General features: G+C 39.7%; 1 protein-coding gene across 4 annotated transcripts in view; it reads left to right on the top strand.

Annotated features, from left to right (window-relative positions):
• The window catches only part of LOC143284537 (protein bicaudal D-like), a 22,138-nt gene extending 3,485 nt beyond the window's left edge, over positions 1 to 18,653 (top strand). Inside the window, exons 2-7 of one of the 4 annotated variants that reach the window (XR_013055560.1) lie at positions 1,000 to 1,215; positions 1,688 to 1,837; positions 3,213 to 3,656; positions 4,211 to 5,787; positions 7,901 to 7,931; positions 16,730 to 18,653. Coding sequence is in view for 3 of the 4 variants with exons in the window: in XM_076591282.1 (XP_076447397.1) it covers positions 1,000 to 1,215; positions 1,688 to 1,837; positions 3,213 to 3,656; positions 4,211 to 5,656; positions 7,901 to 7,931; positions 16,730 to 16,803 (2,361 nt within the window). In the remaining variant the exon portion in view is untranslated. The remainder of the gene's footprint in view (positions 1 to 999; positions 1,216 to 1,687; positions 1,838 to 3,212; positions 3,657 to 4,210; positions 5,788 to 7,900; positions 7,932 to 16,729) is intronic. The other 3 variants (XM_076591282.1, XM_076591285.1, XM_076591284.1) reach the window with 3 other exon arrangements.
• Positions 18,654 to 19,842: the final 1,189 nt, after the last annotated feature.

Raw genomic sequence — 19,842 nt, 5'->3', positions numbered from 1 at the left:
AACAAGGATTGTTTGCCTCCTCTATAAAGAAATCTGTCAACTGATCAGTGGCAAAAAGTGTGAAAAAGTATTCAGTTTGCACAGGACAGGAATGTCAGACCCCTGCCGGAGTCTGCACTTGTGGGTCATGGTAAGTATGTTACTTAAACGTAATTTTAGGAAGAAAATTTCCTTTTAAAAAAAACCAGAAAAACCTTGTTATTCCCATCTATCATCTGTCAACAATAGGGTTCAAGAAAATGTGAATTATTGGCTGTTGCCATTCCAGCAGTTGAACACTTTGAAAAGACAGTTCACTGATAGTTCAGGGCCACACCACCTTACCTACCCTCTGTTTGGCCTTTGACATATTCACTTGTCTTGCACCAATCCACAGTCTCTCTTCCCTTCTTCTCAAATTCTGTGTAAATCCGCTGACAGGGACTGTCTTCACTTGACAAAGTGTTCAATGTCTTTTCAGCTTGGCATGTGAGGCAAACCCTCTTCCCATGTGTGCTCTAAATGGTCACATTAGTAAATTATTATTGAGAAGAATGGTGTCTTCCACTTGGTGAATTCTCAATAAAATAAGTTTAACGTGTTTATAATCCACACATTAAACTAACCATTCAGAGTCTATGTTCATTATACTGAACTTCAATGAAGAAAAAATCAAAGTAGATGCAGGACATCAGTGGACATTTTATAGGCAGTATTGCAACACTTTATATAGAATGTCAGCTGATGGTCCCATAGGCACTAAACAGGTTAAAGAGAGACCTATAATGCAAATTTATGATAGAGTGACAGAATTTTTTTTTCTAACATTACTTGTTTTACATATCATTGTTGATGTTTGCATTAACTAATAGGCTTTCTTTCATACTTTTTCCCCTTTCTTTTTTACCTTCTACTAATTTTTATTACTTTTTTTTTTTTTTACATTAGATTTGGTATTTCCCAGCCACTGACGAGGCATCATTTTTTACAGTTACCTCAGTATCTGGGTCATATTTTCAGGCCCTCACAAAGAATCATATTGAGCTGAGACGACACCACCAAACCGGCGTACACCATGAAGAACTGTTCTTGGAGCAGACAGCAGAGCGGGAGGAGAGCTTCCAGTCGTCCATCAGCGACTTGGAGGCAGAGCTCAAGGCTGTCAATGCATCCATGGAGCGTGTCGGTGCTGACAACGAGAGACTGGCGGCCAACGTGTCGGAACTTAGTCATCAGGTATGACGATGGGGGTGGCAACTAACATTTGGGTTCCTAGAGGAAATCATTAACAAGATATTGTGTCTTAACCCATTTTGTGGGGAAATCATTGAGAAGACACTGACAAGTCAATAGTTAACAAAAAGTAAAATTGTAAAATTCTGCAACATGAGACAATCATAACTGAAACTATTTTGAGATAAAATGATACATTTTATATTTTTGTGTAAAAATCAAAAGAAAAAAGCCCAATTTTTTTGTATGCAAGACAATCTTAACAAAAACTATTTTATAAATATGAGACCATCCATTTTTTTTTAATGAAAATATGAATTTTACATATTGGTGACAAAATGCATTATTTAGTAATTGTATACAATTCTGCAGACTTAGAAAGTTTTGTGATGCCTGATTGTAGTTTTGAAAAAAGCTAATAACAACTTTCATTGATTATTTAGATAGTATGCCTGATATGTCATGTGTTTGATAGGTGGAGGTTTTGGAGGCACAGAGGAATCAGCTGAAACATGAGAACCGAGAGTACAAGATTCGTGAAAACCGGAACTATGCGGATTATGCAGAGCTTGAGGAAGAGAACATCATCCTGCAGAAGTCAGTTTCTCAACTAAAAACCAGTCAGGTGAGGCAGTGGTTTTTTGATTTCATGCATACTAAGTTTTTAAGTGCAAGAGGTTAGAGTGACATATAAAGAAACAAGAGGCAAAAGTTTTATGAATCATGTGATGAAGCGCTTGCATATCTATCCAAGTCATACTTTTGCTCACCATCAGAAATGAGTGGCTGGAAACAGAACAGTTCCATCTCAAGCAGCCCACATTGATCAGCATTGCATTGTTATATGATCACAGTACAGTTCAGTGAATGTTTGGAACTTTCCCTGTCTTCATCATGACTTTTGGTTTTGATAAATGAGAGACAAAAAACCCAACTAGTGATATATATAGTAATCACTTTTGATCTGCAGATCAGATACATGTCTTTGTATCTCTGAGTCTGACCGACTCTATCCAAGCCTGTTTGAATGTCTCCTTGCACAGTTTCTTTGGCATGAACACCAAAAATATTACTTCTTGTTTGAATCCATGAACATGCACTCTGACTTTTAAAAACTATGATTTTTTTCTCTTTGATGATCGCACTGATCTATGATATAGAAACCAGAAGGACTTAGAGGGATATTATCATGGTAACATCAGACGCACATGCATGCGTAGTGAAAGTTGACTTATACGGTGAATCTTGACAATTCCAGATGTGTGTGTTCAAGTAAATCTGTTGATTTAAATGGTCATGGACTTGAAGTAAGTGATAAAGCCCTTTCCAGATCATTCTCTGGATGAAAACTAGTGGCTTACTTCACCTCCTTTCAGTAATGAAGGTTAAGCTAAATTCGGTGTTGACTGGCAAAGTATTTCCAGAACACACACACACACACACGCATACATGAGCCAACGATCTTGTCTCAGCACAACTCTGGGTCAAGAAGTGAATTGTGGAAGGACATTGCATGACCAGAAGAAGTTGAAATATGGAGAGAAAAAAATAATAAGAGTGACAATGCTGCAAAAGACATCCAGTCATGAAATGTGTAGTATCAGGGTGACATTGCTGCATAACACAACACACACAACACACATCATGTGCACCCACACATGGATGTGCAGTGGACATACAGCAAAGCTGAAATTGAAAAGGAACATAAAAGATAAATAAATAAAAAAACAACAAAAAAACGTGCAGTCTAAGAATTGTCAAGCCAGATGAATATTAATTCTCTGGTGTTGCTGACGTCTTCACTGTTCACGATGTACTTCCATGATAATGAACAGCATCGACTATAGATAATAGATGTTAGATTAGTAACTGATTCATCACCACACAAGCATGGAAACCTTGCCCATTTCTTCAGGTGATGAAAACAAACCACAGAAAAATCCGAACATTGACTGGCCAAGCATGTGTTTAATAGTGTTGACCAGTAGTTTTTCCTGCAGGTGGAATTTGAAGCCATGAAGCACGAGAATAAGCGCCTGCTGGAGGAGGTGGAGGACCTCCACCTGCAGGTGGAAGAGGTGACCAACCTGCGGCGCATCGTGGAGAAGAACCTGGAGGAGTCCCTCAGCTCTCTGCAGGCCGAGCGCGAGCAGAAACACTCCCTGAAGAAGGAGCTGGACCAGCGCCTGAATCGAGAGTCCATGTTCAACCTGAGCAACCTGGCCCACCTTGGAGGCTTGACCGAGGGCCTGTCTGTCTCATCCTACTCCACCAACGAGTCGTCACAGGACTCGGGTGCCGAGGAAGACGCCGAGAGCCAGGACCACTCCCACCCAGCCCTCAAGCGCATCGAGGCCGACTTCTCCCTGTCCCCCAAGGATGGGGATTCGTCCATCCCCATGCCCCGTCCTGGTGTGGTGGGAGACATCCTCAGTGAGATTCAGGTATGTGTGGTTTGCACACATGTGCGTGCACTTGGGGGGTGGGGGGGGGGGGGTGGGGGGGGGGGGGGCAGTGTATATGTGACAAGACAAGACCAGTAGAATTTGTTTACCACTAAGATTAATTTGGTAGTTACGGGTAAACATCCAGATTTTAAGGATATGTATCCTCATTATTCAGAATTAATGAGCATCACATCTTTGTACTTGTAAACAAATAAAGGAAAGGCTTTTAGCTCTTTTAAATTTTCATTAATTCCTTTTTCATGTGAGTCATTTTGATAAAAGTGGGGTCTTTAGTTTAGATTGATTCAGATAAGAATGTGTCTTTTTGTTTCATTTGATCAATTGATTTCCTGCATCTTTTTGTTTAATTTGGTCAGTGGATTTCCTGAATTTTCACACTGTGCACCTAGATGAATAATGTTACATGAAACTAAGAGTACCTTTTCTTTTTTCTAAATAGGAAGTGAAGATTCTATGACTTAAATGTAAAGTGTGTCTTTTGCCAACAGTATTATGTGTTAATTTAGTTTTGTGTATTGCTTCTTTCTCAGGTGACTGAAGTGGGCAAACTGGAGTCCATGCTGCAGCAGTCAGAAGAAGAGAAGATGGAGATGCAGAAGGCATTGGACGAAGCACGGAAACTGATAGAAGACACCCAGGTGGACCTGGTGGAGCAGAAGAAACGGGCTGATCAGCTCAAGTCCTACATTGCCTCCCTGGCGGCTGTGCGTGACATCACCACATCCAAGCTTCCCAATGACCTGGAAGTCTCCTTCGATGAGACCATGCTGCGTGAGATGGAGGAAGAGGATGACCCAGAGAGGAGAGCTTTGCTGCAGTTACGTAACAGCCTTCAGCTGAAGGACAAAAAGTACAGGACAGCGCTGAACGAGATTGGCAGTCTCCAGTCTGAAATCATGATGCTGCAGAGCGCAGCGGCTCTAGGTCCGGGTGTGGAGTTCAATGAGGCTTTGGCAGACCTGAAAAAGAAGTGTATGCTGTATGAAGAGACGATCAGAGAGCAGGAGAGAGAGATCCACAGGATGACGGACACAGCGGATCAGGCGCACGGAAGCATCGCTGCCACTCAGGCAGAGCTGGTCCGCATCACTGAGGACCTTGCCCAGCTGTATCACCTGGTGTGTGAGGTCAGCGGCGAGACACCGTCACGAGTGATGCTGGACCATGCCAAATCCTCCACCCAGCCGCTCCAGTCTTCAGACAGCAGTGAGAAAGAGAGCAGTGAAGAGCCAGCCACACCCACCAAAGAAAGCATGTCTGTTCCTGTCTGTGAGGCAGAAACCTCGGCCAAGAAGTCTGCTCAGGCCAAACAGAAATCAAAATCTCGACGAGAAAAGAAGGCTGCTGTCAGCAATGCCCAGGGTGACCCCACATCCTGTGAGAAACTGTCAGAGACTGTGATAGACCAGGTGAAATTCTTGAAGCAAGCGGTGGAGCACCTGATGGAGATCTCCAAGAACTGGAACCGCGATGAAGGTGCAGGGTCAGGAGACCACTCTGAAGACTTGCTGGAGATGCAGGACCAGATAGTCAAACTGAAGGCCATGCTGTCCACCAAGCGTGAACAGATCGCTACGCTACGCTCAGTCCTCAAGGCCAACAAGTCGACTGCGGAAGTCGCACTTGCCAACCTGAAACAAAAGTATGAGAATGAAAAGATCATTGTGACCGAAACAATGCTGAAGCTGCGCAATGAACTGAAGTCTCTCAAAGAGGATGCAGCCACGTTTGCCTCCCTGCGAGCCATGTTTGCCCAGCGCTGTGACGAGTATGTGACCCAGCTTGACGAGAGTCAGCGACAGCTGGCTGCAGCAGAAGAAGAGAAGAAGACCCTCAACTCACTGCTTCGCATGGCCATCCAGCAAAAACTGGTTCTGACCCAGCGCCTGGAAGACCTGGAGTTTGATCGGGAGCGCCGTAATATGACAAACCGGCGGTCCGGTGGGCGAGGCACAGGCAAGATGCCCAACCCCAAAGTAAGTTCTGGCAACTCATCCCATTCCTTTACTGACGACATTGGGGGCTACACGAGGCGAGTCTTCCAAAGCTTTCGTCGAGATTATTAAAGTAGAGGTGCTGGCTCAGCTCAGTTTTGTGCAGAAGGCTGGTAAGTTAAAAAATGAGGGCTCTTTACTGGATGCTTTTCTTTCCTTTTCAGCTCACATGCTTTTCACTTCTCTTCTTCAGCTTGGGATTCTGCTAGAACTTTTTCTGGCTGCCTCATGGGAGTGGGCTGTACTGGCTTTTCCTTTTATTCCATCATGTCTCATTTTCATGTCTGGTGAGGCCCTCAGGGGACTTCCACTGAACCAAGGAGAGAAAAATATCCTTCATTAATGGCCCTTAAGTATTCTGCTCTTACTCAGTTACTGACATTATGTTTAAAACAATACCAGTATTTCACTAAAATTATTAACTGCAGCAGTATGAGTAGTACTTTGTTGTATGTTGCTAAGAGGCAATTTCCATAAAGGCTTCTTCTTTCTTGGCTACTATACATATTTGTGGTAGTTGTTGTGTTATGGTACATTACATGTGTGTGCTTCACGTGTACTTGGATATATGTAAATCAGAATCTTCCCATCAGTATCAGATACAGAGATTGTTATGGTAAAGGAAAGCAAAAGTGAAGATTGTGTGTGTGTGCACATGGAGGGGCATGCAGTGTCTGCACACAGGTGTGTATTACATTTGGCTTGTCTTTCTGCGAGAGAACGACATCCAGATGATATATGTTAATTTTAGTTTGAAATGTATTATAATTTAGTTTTATATATATATAACTAAGGTTTGGTGGTGGAGGTTAAATAACACTTCACATTCACATCCATATTCATTGTAATTGCAAAAAAGAAGAAAAAAAAGGAAAGCGATTGCACTGTGTGTGTGTTTGTGTGTTTTATGTACTGCTAACTTTCAGCTTCTTTTTTTTTTCTTCTTTTTTTTTCTAGCACTTGGCAGTTTTATTTTGATTCAGTTAACAAGACATGAAAAAATTAAGATAAGTCCTAACCTTTCAAGCACAGTATTATTCAAGCTGCATGGGCATTGAACAGTATCAGTATCAGTAGCTCAAGAAGGCGTCACTGCATTCGAACAAATCATATACCAAATACGCTACACCACATCTGCTAAGCAGATGCCTGACCAGCAGCATAACCCAACGCGCTTAGTCAGGCCTTGAGAACTGAACAGGTGCATGGAACTCGGAAGCTCTACCTCTTGATGTCAGGTGTTAGAGAAATGTAACATAAGTAAGTTCTTATCATCGGTTCACTGTCTCCAGTTTGTGGTAAGTAGATCTGCATTAAATGGTTCGTACTTCAGAGAAAAAGATAAATACTGGCAGTTGTCAAGTAAGGCACTTTGCACTGTTCACAATATCATCATCATCGTTGTTGTTGTCTCAAGATGTTAGGCCTTTCCTTCAGAAGTGTGTGGGTGATACTGATATAGGTACGTGTTTTCCACTTCAAGAACTAGGTAAGTGATGGATTTTCTTAATTAGAATTCTAAGTGTTTTTTTTGTTGTTGTTTTTTTATCAAGCTCAGAAATGAGTTGGCATGTGGTTTTATGGAGTGGAATTTTTTTTTTTTTTTTTTTTTTTTTAGGGTTTTTTTTGTTTTTGTTTTTCTGTTTCTTCTTCAGTAAATATACATGCTCAGAATATTTAATTGGCATTAGAATTTTTTTAGTCAAACATTTCAGTTAAAAGTTGGGGAACATACTTTGCCTAGTTGTAGAGTGTCCTCACACTGATACAGCTTTAGTTTTTAAATTGTCTTTAAGTCAAACGTGTGCATTTGATAGAAAAAAAATGTGACCAGTATAGTTATTAAGTTGAAAATCATTGCATACAGTTTTAATGTCAATTCACATTCTGGTATTTTATAACTGAAATATTAACTTGAATGAACAATAGGTTGATCTGTGTGGAAGTAGTTTCTTTGAATACAAACATGATTACAGTAACAGCTGTACAATTGTAAGAGTGACCTCTCTTGAACTTTATGTCCATAATTCCCTTTAAAATGAAGTGTTTTTTCTGATCATTTCTTTTTTTCCTTTTCAATACAAATATGATGCATACTTTAAGTTTATTGATTTATCAGGATAAAATAATTGCAAGATTATTAGACTAGTTCAGTCAGTGTGTAGAGTTTGTTGACTAACCAACCTGCTGATTGCCTTTTGTGCTGGCCTGGTGGACGTCTCACAGGGGATTAACAGTAAGCTCTGCCTCCCTCCAGGTTACCTCTTTCCCTCTAAGCATGCTGTCTTCTGTTCTTTACGCTGATCTCCTCCATGCTTCTTGCGTCTTTTCCGACCTCCCTCTTGTGTCCTAACCCTTCTGCTGCTTCTGTTTGTTTCTTTCTGTTCGGACCAGGCAGTCTTTTCTGCTTTTTAACTGAGTTTTTCTTTTTGGGTTTTGGTTGGAAAGTAACTGGTGACCTGTGTATTGTCTTTGTCTTTTTTCGGTGATGCTCATGCTGATAGATTTTTTTTTTTTTTTTTTTTTAATATTTCTTTTTACAAGTTGAGCTATTCAGACTTGATGTCTGTGATTGAGTTTGTCAAACAGTTTGCAAAAAGTGGTGTTAATGTTGGGATAGGAAATATGTATTTTATTAGTTTTATGTTGGTATGAACAAGTAGTTTAGCAATTAGAAAGAAGCATGTTCTTAAAACTTTTTAGGGTTATTTAGGGGTTAGGATTTATCAGATCTTGGCATACAGATTTCCAAATGCAATTTGGTTCTTTAGATGTATCTGTTGATCTCTGTACTAGACAATGTTCAGAATAGCTACTTTTTATTATTTAAATTTTTGTGTATGTCATAATATGCAACACATTTGGCATTGGGGAAGGAAGATGGCATTATCGTGCATGAAACGGGTCAGATAAATAGTGCCATGTCTTCTTGTTTTCACTTTCTGATTGTCTGTGTAATTGTGTTGTTTATATTTTTTATATATTATTAGATATTATTTATATGCTTATCAAGTTACCTATTCTTTTGGGAGTATTTGAGAGGGGTGGCGGGGCATTTAGCCATTTTAGGGTATGGGAAGTAGAATACTCAGTATGAGGAAAGGTTGCTGGAATACAAATAGTGTCTAAGATAAGATTAGTAATGTCCAGTTGTGATTTAATTTCATGATTATGATTGGTCTCTGTTGTACTTATTGATTTTTTTTTTTTTCTTTTCTTTCTTTTTTTTTTAACATAAGAGGGCATTTTCATTTTGACAGTATTCCAGCCCTGTGCCTACTTCTTTGTTTCACTCTCTGTTACCTGACCAGGTCATTCAGATCTTTTTGTCTAGCAATCCTAGGACCATTTGGTGCTAAACAACCTGTTAAATGCTGAAAAGGAACACACAATTTCAATCCAGAACAGAGAAAAACCATTTGACTTCTGCAGCAGATATGTATCTATAGACAGGTTTGGTAAGTTATTATAGCCACTGAAGGTTTATCTTTAGTTTTGACAGTTAACAGAATGCGTAGAAACAATAGGGAAGATGAAAAAAGAAAAGGAGAGGGGGAAAGAACTTTTCTTTTTTCTTCCTATGGTCTGGTTTTGTTGAGTGCTGTGCTGACAGATGCTCACAAGTCATTTAACCTGAAGAATAAAATCTGTTGATCACCCACGAAATCTAACCCCATCCCCACACCTCCATACAAGTACATTGTCTCTTTCAATGGCAACATCATTACTGTGTGCTCAGACTTTCATTGCTTTTGTTATCTGCTGTTACTTTCCTGTCACATGCTGCTGTTACTTTCCTGTCATCATGCTGCTATTACTTTTCTGTCATCATGCTGCTGTTACTTTTCTGTCACATGCTGCTGTTACTTTCCTGTCATCATGCTGCTGTTACTTTCCTGTCATCATGCTGCTGTTACTTTTCTGTCATCATGCTGCTGTTACTTTTCTGTCACATGCTGCTGTTACTTTTCTGTCATCATGCTGCTGTTACTTTTCTGTCACATGCTGCTGTTACTTTTCTGTCATGCTGCTGTTACTTTTCTGTCACATGCTGCTGTTACTTTTCTGTCACATGCTGCTGTTATTTCTGTCACATGCTGCTGTTATTTCTGTCACATGCTGCTGTTACTTTCTGTCATCATGCTGCTGTACTTTTCTGTCATCATGCTGCTGTTACTTTTCTGTCACATGCTGCTGTTATTTCTGTCACATGCTGCTGTTATTTCTGTCACATGCTGCTGTTACTTTTCTGTCACATGCTGCTGTTACTTTTCTGTCATGCTGCTGTTACTTTTCTGTCACATGCTGCTGTTACTTTTCTGTCACATGCTGCTGTTATTTCTGTCACATGCTGCTGTTACTTTTCTGTCACATGCTGCTGTTACTTTCTGTCATCATGCTGCTGTTACTTTTTCTGTCACATGCTGCTGTTACTTTCTGTCTGTTACTTTTCTGTCACATGCTGCTGTTACTTTTCTGTCATGCTGCTGTTACTTTTCTGTCACATGCTGCTGTTACTTTTCTGTCATCATGCTGCTGTTATTTCTGTCACGTGCTGCTGTATCACTCATCATCATCTGGAAGGATCTTGCTCTTTCTGTGTGCTCTGTATCACTTGCGCACAGTTTCTCATTTCATATCTGTCAGGTGTTAAGCACTCTTTTACTTGCTTTCTTTTGCACAGCAGCACACATACGGTCTTGAACACAAGTCATGCACTCACATGCACTGAACACACATTGAAAATTTTCTTTTCAGAATTATGTTTAGCACTTTGTAAACACAGGTTTATGAATTGCATTTGCATTAGTGCCTTTTCATGTTTCCAGTTTTCATTCATCATGAAATAAGATAACACATGAATTCACAAAAGCACCGTGAAATCCTGACAGTGACATCTGTAGATATGAAACCAAATTTGCAAATTCATAAATTCAGCATGACATCTCTGACATAAGAATATTTTATTATTTAAAAAAAAAAAAAAAAAAATTCATAAATCAGCTTGATATCCATTACATCGCAACCTGCAGCTACCCTGAGCATCCACGAAGATGCACCCAAAAAAGATTTTTTTTTTTTCCACTTTGATTGATGTGTTTGTGTTTTATTAATTTAATGATCACCCAAAAAATAGCCACAGAATACAGTGAATAAATTAAAAGTTATATAGCTTGTACATGTTTCAGCATTATGTATTTTTTGTAATGTTTTCAAAACTCTAAAGAAAAATGCCAGCTCTGCAAACGCACTTTGCAATTAAAAGCAATAGATATATATTTATATATATGTTGATATGGACAGGAGATGTATATGTTAATATGTATTGATATGGAACAATTTATGCAGTGATTAACATATAATGTGGCAGAGAGCAAGGGTTGAAGCCGTGCTTAGCTAACCATAGGTCATCAACATTTTCTATTCCAGTGTGATATGGTTCAGTTTGGTATTGTTCAGTCCACACACAAGTAATTCAATTCACTCTACAAGTAGCGTAATTCAGCACTGAATCACTTAGTCACAAAGCCTGGACCCTTCTCTTCACTATTCCTTGGTAGTGTGTTGAGGCCACACACAACGAGCAATTTAATTCAGTCATGAATCACTTTGTCACAGAGTCTGGACCTTTTCCCTCCTCTGTCTTTGTATTGTTCAGGCCTGGCACAAAGTTCAGCAAGCAATTTGATTCATGAAGTCATAATTGCTTCATGAACCACAGAGCCTTAATCTTTCTCTATGGCCTTCATTGGTATTAGTCAGGCCACACAGATTACAGAACCAGTAACTAATTCAATCATGAATTGTTTAGTCACAGAGCCTGGACCTTTCTCTTTCATCTACCTTGCAGAATAATGGCCTAGTGGTAACACATCCACCTAGGAGGCAAGAGAATCTGAGTGCACTGGTTCAAATCCTACAGTCACAAGTATGTTCTCCCCCTCCACTAGGCCTTGAGCGGTGGTCTGGATGCTTGTCATTTGGATGACACAATAATGGAGGTTCCGTGCGCGGCATGCACTTTGCGCACGTAAGCGAACTCATGGCAACAAAAGGGTTGTCTGTGGCCAAGCCATGTGGAAAAATCCTCTTTGATTGGAAAACAAATAAAATTACAGGCAGAAAAAAAAAGGTGGGGGGTGGCTCTCACAGAGATCAGGTTGGGTTCAATAGACAATAGGTCATATGACCGGAAGAACATAAAATCAATAGGTCATTTTGAAAATCAATAGGTCAAATATCACCCGTCCCGGGTTTTTTCAAACTTTAATAATGCACAAATCCACGCAGCTCGAAATGTTCTCGACGACAAAGCCACAGCCTCCTTATCCGTCACCGTGTCTGTAATTTCCGATGAGTTGCTTGACGACGATGCCGCAGCCGTATCTGTACTTTCCGATGAGCTGCCTTCTTTAGCTGCGAAACTAAACAACGTTTTCTGGCCCTTTTCTATCCGCGGCACCTTTTTAGGAGGCATTTTTCCGTTGTCGACTGGTCTGATTGTAAACTGAAAGCAGAAGTCTACTTTCAGTTTTCCCGGAACTGCACTCGGTTAATGCAAAAGTGGGAACGCCAATTCTTCTCGCCGAAGCTCGCGAAAGGCAGCGATAAAGATTCGTTTCGGATTTCGTTTTGTCACGGATCCGTATTTTAATAAACCTGTTTATAGTCATTTCCTGTAGGAGCAGACGACAAAGCGATCGTGATCGTTAAAGAGAGAGAGAGAGAGAGAGAGATGGTTACTTTGGTTGACCGACTGGTCATAAAAACAATAAGTCATGTGACCTGGCAACTTGAAAAACAATAGGTCATTTCAAAATTAAATGCGTCAATGACCGATGACCGATGTCGAACCTGATCCCTGCTCTCAAGTGTGTGTGTGTGTGTGTGTGACCATATCTGGTGTGCTCTGGCATAGCTCCAAAATCTGGACAAAGGGAAATAGATGGTACCCTTTTTTTTTTCTTATCTTTTTTTGTTGTTGTCATGTATGGGGAGAGAGAGGGAGCGGGGGTGACATTAGAAGGGAGTATCATGTTAACCTTTTCAGCTGGGGAAAAAGATATAAAGAAATAGATAGGTAGTCCTAAGTAGATCCGCTAGATGGATTTTTTTTAGCCCTGTAAAATGGATAGCTCAGTCCTCCTGTTAATCTTTTGTTTGTAGAGTGCATGTATGTGCAGTGCTTGTTAATGTAGTGATTTTTAGTACGCAAATATTTAGACATGTGTTTGCATTTTTTAGGTTATACAAGTATTTAAAACTAAAAAGAGGTGAGTTGTTTTTGGTTGTTTTTTTTTGGGGGGGGGGATCAGTTGTATGCTTGATGAAATGAGAGTAAACACCATCACAGGTACTGCATTACTGTTTATGACGTGTGCTCTAGATTTCTGGAGATCAGTTACTGTACAAAAACTCATGAACAGTGTGAGTGTGTATTTGTGTGTGTGTGTGTGTGTTTTCGCGCGCATGTGTGTACATATGCATTTGGCAATGAGTGATGTGTACATCACTACATGTGCATTTGGCAATGAGTGATGTGTAAGTGTGCATTTGGCAATTAGTGATGTATATTCTTACTTTTTAGTCCTTTTTCTTTACCTTGGTTGAGACTAATGAGAGGGTTGGGTGGGGGAGGGTTTGGGAGGGGGTGAGTGGGCAGACTTTATTCACAAGAAATGCTTCACATTTATAATTTTTATTTGCTGTGGGTCCAACCTTGAGTTCTAGGTCAACTGATAAAATCTGAAGCAGAGCTCTCAATCTTTTGTGTTTCTGGCAAGTTAGAGACCTTTATTTACAACTGTTCATAGTTTGCATTGTAGGAGTAGCAGATTTTCTCTTGATTTAATTCACACGTTTTGTTAGTTTCTTGATATTTTCAACTAATACATGTTTAGCAGTACTTGGTAGCACTGAGCTGTGACTATTTGTATCAGTTGAAACTTGAAAGTTTGTGGACTTAGAACTTTGTTGTTGTTGTTTTGTTTTTACTACTTTTGCATTGTGTGTATTATTGTTATCATAAGTAGACTTGCGTGCTATTGGACACAGCAGAGTTAATCAGCATAAATGTGAATTATACGTATCTTTTTTTTTTTTCTTTTTTTTTTTTTTTTCTTTTTTTACAATGGAAATCGTTTTGTAATTGTTGTTGTTTTTATTCCAGTTTTTCATGTTATCTTTTTTCTATGATGTATTTTATCCCCATTTTAGTCATCATCTTTTAGTTTTAAAACTTTCACTTCCAATTCAGATCAAAGAAATGTAATCAGGAAAAAATGGTAATTCTGATGGCACAATAAATACAGTGTTGATTCAGCAGTACTACATGCCCTTTAGAAAACATTTCCCCTTTCAAAGACTTTTTATATTACAAATCTTCTTTGTTTGCATTTTGTTCAGTCATGAGAACATTGGTAACATTCTTTTAAAATAAAACCACAAACACACACCAAAGAAAACTCAAAATGTAAAAGACACTAGTGATTATTATTATCATTTAAAAGGCAAAACAAAAACTTTTTGATTGTATTGTTGTTCACTAGGTTATGTATAGAGAAATCAGCTGATTACTGATCACAATCACTATTGTTATGTGCCCATGTATTTATGATGCTTAACTGCAGTGAGTGGCATGCAATGCTCACAATGGTTGCTATATATTCTGTTGTACTTATAGTGTGCACAGCAGATTAGTAATTTTTATACCAAGTGAAATAGGAGGAAAGAAAATAGAAGAGAGAATAGCAGTGCCTGCCCCCCCCCCCCCCCCCCCCCCCCTCCTCCCACCTCCCCACCCACGCACTCCCACCAGGAATGACATGATAGATTCCCCCTTTTTTTGACATGGTGACTTGCACAATAGCAGAGAGGTTAAAGCGTTTGACTTTCAGTCTGAGGGTCCTGGGTTCAAATCTCGGTAACAACACCTGGTGGGTAAAGGGTGGAGATTTTTCCAATCTCCCAGGCCAACATGTGCAGACCTGCTAGTGCCTGAATCCACTTAATATGTACATACACACGCAGAAGATCAGATGCGCACGTTAAAGATCCTGTAATCCATGTCAGCGTTCAGTGAGTTATGGAAACAAGAACATATCCAGCATGCACACCCCCGAAAACAGAGTATGGCTGCCTACATGGTGAGATAAAAACGGTCATACATGTTAAAGCCCACTAATGTACATACGAGTGAACATGAGAGTTGCAGCCCACAAACGAAGAAGAAGATATGGTAAAACTGATCAGTGAGTTCAAAGTAAACGCACCAGCCCAGATGAAATCCTGTTGTTGTTGTTTTTATAAGCATTGTGATCCTCAATTCCATCAGAGAAAAAAAAAAAAAAGCAATAAAAATTTGTCCACTGTAATCATAAAGAATCTAAAAAACAACAACAACAACAACAAGAAGTGACATAATGTGTATTATGGGTGTGTCTGTCTACATGGTACTTGGCTACAGACACACACACACACACACACACACACACACACACACACACACACACACACATCTTGCCCACTCTCCATTGTGTGCATGTGAGTGCTGAAATCAGTGAACATGTACCTCAATATGAAACAGACAATAAAGATATAAGAAAAAAAACATACATTTGGCTTCATATCTCAGCTAAGTGTCGATGTCAAAAGATCATAAGTTCTGCATCCAAAGGATACTGAATGGGTTAACTGATTTACTCTGAAGAGTTAGACAGTCAGTTTGTAAATTATCTATTGAAAAATGCAACATTGTTTACAATGTGTGTAAGTGTATGGTATGTGTACAGTTTTGAAGTGGTGGCATTTGGCAGGTCTGTTGCACAGAATGCTGGTGACTCATCAAACTGGCAAGCCTCATTCTGAATTGTTATATCCGACTGTGTGTGTGAGAGAGAGAGAGAGAGAGAGAGAGAGAGAGAAATTAAAGGTGATGGAGTAATGTTATAAAGCTTGTGACACACAACATACAGGTTAATTGCTTCCTATTTTGGCATTGTTGGGGTGTGTTTTTATTCTCGCAGTCAGAGATCTATCAAGAGTTTTATTCTTTTCACTGGAATGGTTGAAATAAATTCTTGTGGTTTTTTTGTTGTTTTTTTGCTTCAAAATGTGAACATATCATTGTCTGTCAAGAGCAGAATGTGCATTTTATCTGTAGGGTTTTTTTTGTTTTGGTTTTTTTTTGGTTGTTTGGTTGTTGTTGTTTTTTTTGTTTGTTTGTTTTTTAAAATCTGTATTTTCTCATTTTCTTGTCTCATCTTTCTTTTTTTTTTTTCTTTTTTTTTTCTTTTTCTTTTTTAAAGTACAGAAGTAATGATCTTGCCTGAACAGTGTCAGGCGTCTTAAATTTTACTTTGTTGGATACATATGGAGTATATGGCACCTCATTTAATCATCACAGCTCACAGTAAAGAGGCAAGAACACAGACTGTGTTCATTACCCCATTCTATAGAGAGAAATGCCTGGCAAGTCAGGGTATTAAACCAGGTCTCTTTTGCTTTTCAAATTTTGCTGTTCTAACGCCAGACCACTACTTGATTTGGAACAATGGATTGAAAACATTTTCAAGAACATAATGCATTGGTTAATCACAGACACAGAGCTACTTCTAAAACATTACAGGACATAAGATTGATCACAGTCATGTTTCAAAAACAGTACTGAGGACATTTGATCTCTGTTGATCTTAGCTGCTGTAGAGTATAGCTGGTACTAACATTTTTAGAGGTTCCTAAACGTTTCCAGCAGTTGGGGTAGCAAGGAGGTGTTGTGTGTGTCATAATCATCACCAAAACAGTACTGAGGACATTTGATCTCTGTTGATCTTAGCTGCTGTAGAGTATAGCTGGTACTAACATTTTTAGAGGTTCCTAAACGTTTCCAGCAGTTGGGGTAGCAAGGTGGTGGTGTGTGTGTCATAGTCATTGCCTACTGCAGTGTGAGTCAGATGTTGAGGTAGCAAGGCAGTGTTGTGTCCTAATAGTTAACAACTGCTGTGGAATGCAGGATGTTCACAGGTTGATGCGTGTTTATTGTCGTTGTTTTTTCAGAGCTGATGTCGTGCAGCCCGGCCAGCTGTAGCAGTCAGCCCATGACCACCAGCATCACCGAGGACCGCATGTGATCTCTGTCGCCAAGCTAGCTAGCTGCATCTCTCTCTCTCTCTTGATCCTGTCTCCCTGTCATCCGTCTGCCATGACTTCAGCACATCTTGCGGTATTGTTCCCTTTGTCTCCGGACCACTTCTAGAGTGTCAGACCAGTGTACATGCCTTTTTTTTATAATTTGATTTGATTTTGCTACTTGCTCTCGGTTCATGCAGCTTGAACAGCTCCCTTGGGTTTTTCTTTTCCTGTCCTTTTTTTAATAGTTGCTGAATTTGCTTTTTAATGAAAGCTTTGATCTGAATGCTGTCCAGCAGAAGACATGCCTTGTGACTGATGAAAAGACAGAGAGACGGACAGGATCCTCGGATGCCTCTTCTGTTTCAGACGAAAAGGGTCACAAGTTGCAGGAAGGTATTCCTATGTGAATACCAGTCAGGTGACGTTGATGATGATGCTATTGACATGCATGCTGTGAATGTGTGACTGGTCCCTGGATCTGAAGGCATGGAATCCTAGGTTGAAAGGGTTCCAGTTCTCAAAACGATGCTGCAGGGCTTTGCGGCATCAGCTTCTCCAGTTTTCAGGATATGACTTGCGGGTGAATGTGCAATGTGTTGTTCATATTATGAAAACAAAGTAAAACCAGGTGTTGATAATATTGAAAGTTGTAAAGAAGTGATAACTTCCAGAATTCCAGGAGTTATCACCATGAAGTGAAATTAGGGACAGGGGAGGAACTGAAAAGTTGTAAACTTGATTTTCCTTCTCCAAGATGCCTGCCTCAGGAACATTCCCTGGGATTGTTCCCTACCAATGGATCTGAACACTTACTTGAGATTAGGCATCGAATACCCTGCCTCATACTGAGGCATCATACCACAAGGAATAGACTGCTCGGACATGAAAGCCCAGTGGGTTGCAGTGGCCATGCATTTTGTCCACCTGTCCTGGCTTGGAGCATGCTTGTCCTGAAAGGGACACAGAGAGTTGTTCCATGTTGCAGTCTAGGTGGTCTATGGTCACATGAAATTTTAAACAGAACGCAATTGTATGATTTACGCATTGTTACTTTTTTTTTTTTTTTTCCTGTTTTCCCTTTTTACTGCTTTGCTACCATTGCTTATTCAAGTTATTGTGATCTCTGTTCTGATGGGTGGAAAGAACAAACTTGTACAAAAGAAAGGTTTTCTTTTTTCTTTTCTTTTCTTTTTTTTCCTTTTTTTTTTTTTTTTTCTTTTTTTTTTGTGAATTTTAGAAGCCCAGTGCTTCTTTTTTGGCAATCGGGTTTCGTTTTCCCTCTCCAAAACTGAAAGCATTGACAATGTTTGTAAGTATTATGTATATTAAATGGAACAAACATTTTAGCTTGGGTCATGGATGGTGTTAAACATGGAAAACAGGGAGAATATAGTTGAAAGTGGTGATAGGTGCATTGCCATACTTTCATAATGACACGGCTAACAGGTTCAATGTTTTACCCTTTTTTCTAATCATACCTTCACATAATGAATTGTGTAATATTCTCATCCCTGTCAAGTTTTGAAAAAGAACACATTTAGTATTTTTAAACAATTTCTCATGTGCAATGTTTTGCCTGTTTTACTGTCAAAGCTTTTTTTTAATTGTAATTTTTTTTTATTATACATATTTTTGAATGTTAAGAAATTAAAAAGAGTTCACATCTTCTCTACTAAATCATAGCAAGAGAACTTGTAACTACTATCTCATTAGTCAGCAGTGCTCTGAATTTGGCTTCGGTCAACAAATTGTTTTAGCCGTTTTATTCTTCTGCTACCTGACTTTGTTGATCATCTTTATTTGCCATAAATTCAAACTCTGGATGGCACAATTAAACACAATGAATTGTAGTGTGTTTGTTTCAGTGACTGAGTATGTGAAACTTTAGCTTGGATGTTGCTGCTTGTATGATGTGCATGTTTGTGAGGTTGTAAGGGAATTCACCACTTGTTCTGAGGATCACGGCTACATGGAATCAGCACACAACCACCTGCCATTTTGATGTATTAGCATCAAAGAATAATGATTCAGGGGTTATTTATTTCAGTGCTGTCAGACAGGTTGTGGTGGGGTTTTTTTGGTGTTTTTTTAGTTCCTGGCTGCTTCCTACTCAGAGCGATGCATGTTGTGGGTTCAGATGGGAAGACTTGCACCAAATAGTCAAGCTTCATCATCAACACCACCTCTTCCTGCTATATCAATCACTCATTCTCGGTGTGATCAACTACGGACTTGGGCTAACAACACTGTCTCAAAGCAGCCTCGTAAAAGTAGAAAGAGTTCAAAATGAAGCTATGAGGCTGATCCTTGGAACAACAAAAGACACGCCCACGGAAACCATGCGATACCTGCTTGGCCTTCCTTCAGTGCAGGCCAGAAACAAATTAGTACAGGTTAAGACCTACTTCAGAGCATTAGAAAACCCTCAAAACCCATTGCATGACACAGTCAAGGAACCAAAAGGCAGCCTTCTAGGACGAGGAAGATCATGGATGGGGCAAGCAGAAGACACAGTCCAGCTAGCATGCAGACTACAAGACCTGAAAGAAACAAAAGAATGGGAGGGAAACCCCAAAAACCTCAGTCATCTATTCAACACAGCCATTTTACCCACTCTAGGAAGACATTGTCGGGAATGGCCAGAGGGCAAAACTGATGCAGAAGTGAAGCTACTCATAGAAGAAAACAGTAAAGAAGAGGACATCATATTCACAGATGGCTCAGTCACCAAAGGCCAGTCCAGTTGGGGATTCACTGCAAAACAAAATGGAAAAATAATTAGGGAAGAGAATGCTGCCTACAAAGTCACAACCTCCAGCCTAACGATGGAAGTTGAAGCTGTGACACATGCTCTCCAGTGGCTATCTATCCATATGCCTGGAAACCAACATGCCATGATTCTAACGGACTAGGTGAACCACATACAGAAAATTGAAAGTGGAATGGGAAGCCCAGAGTGGCATGAGGCAATGCGTAACTTTCAAATTGAAAAACTTATATGGTCATACTGCCCAGGACATGCAGGTGTTAAGGGAAAT

The sequence above is a fragment of the Babylonia areolata genome, chromosome 8, assembly GCF_041734735.1.
Source record: "Babylonia areolata isolate BAREFJ2019XMU chromosome 8, ASM4173473v1, whole genome shotgun sequence".
Classification (NCBI taxonomy): Eukaryota; Metazoa; Mollusca; class Gastropoda; order Neogastropoda; family Buccinidae; genus Babylonia; species Babylonia areolata.
The sequence above is the reverse complement of the archived record's forward strand: the minus strand, read 5'-3'. Positions and strand labels throughout refer to the sequence as shown.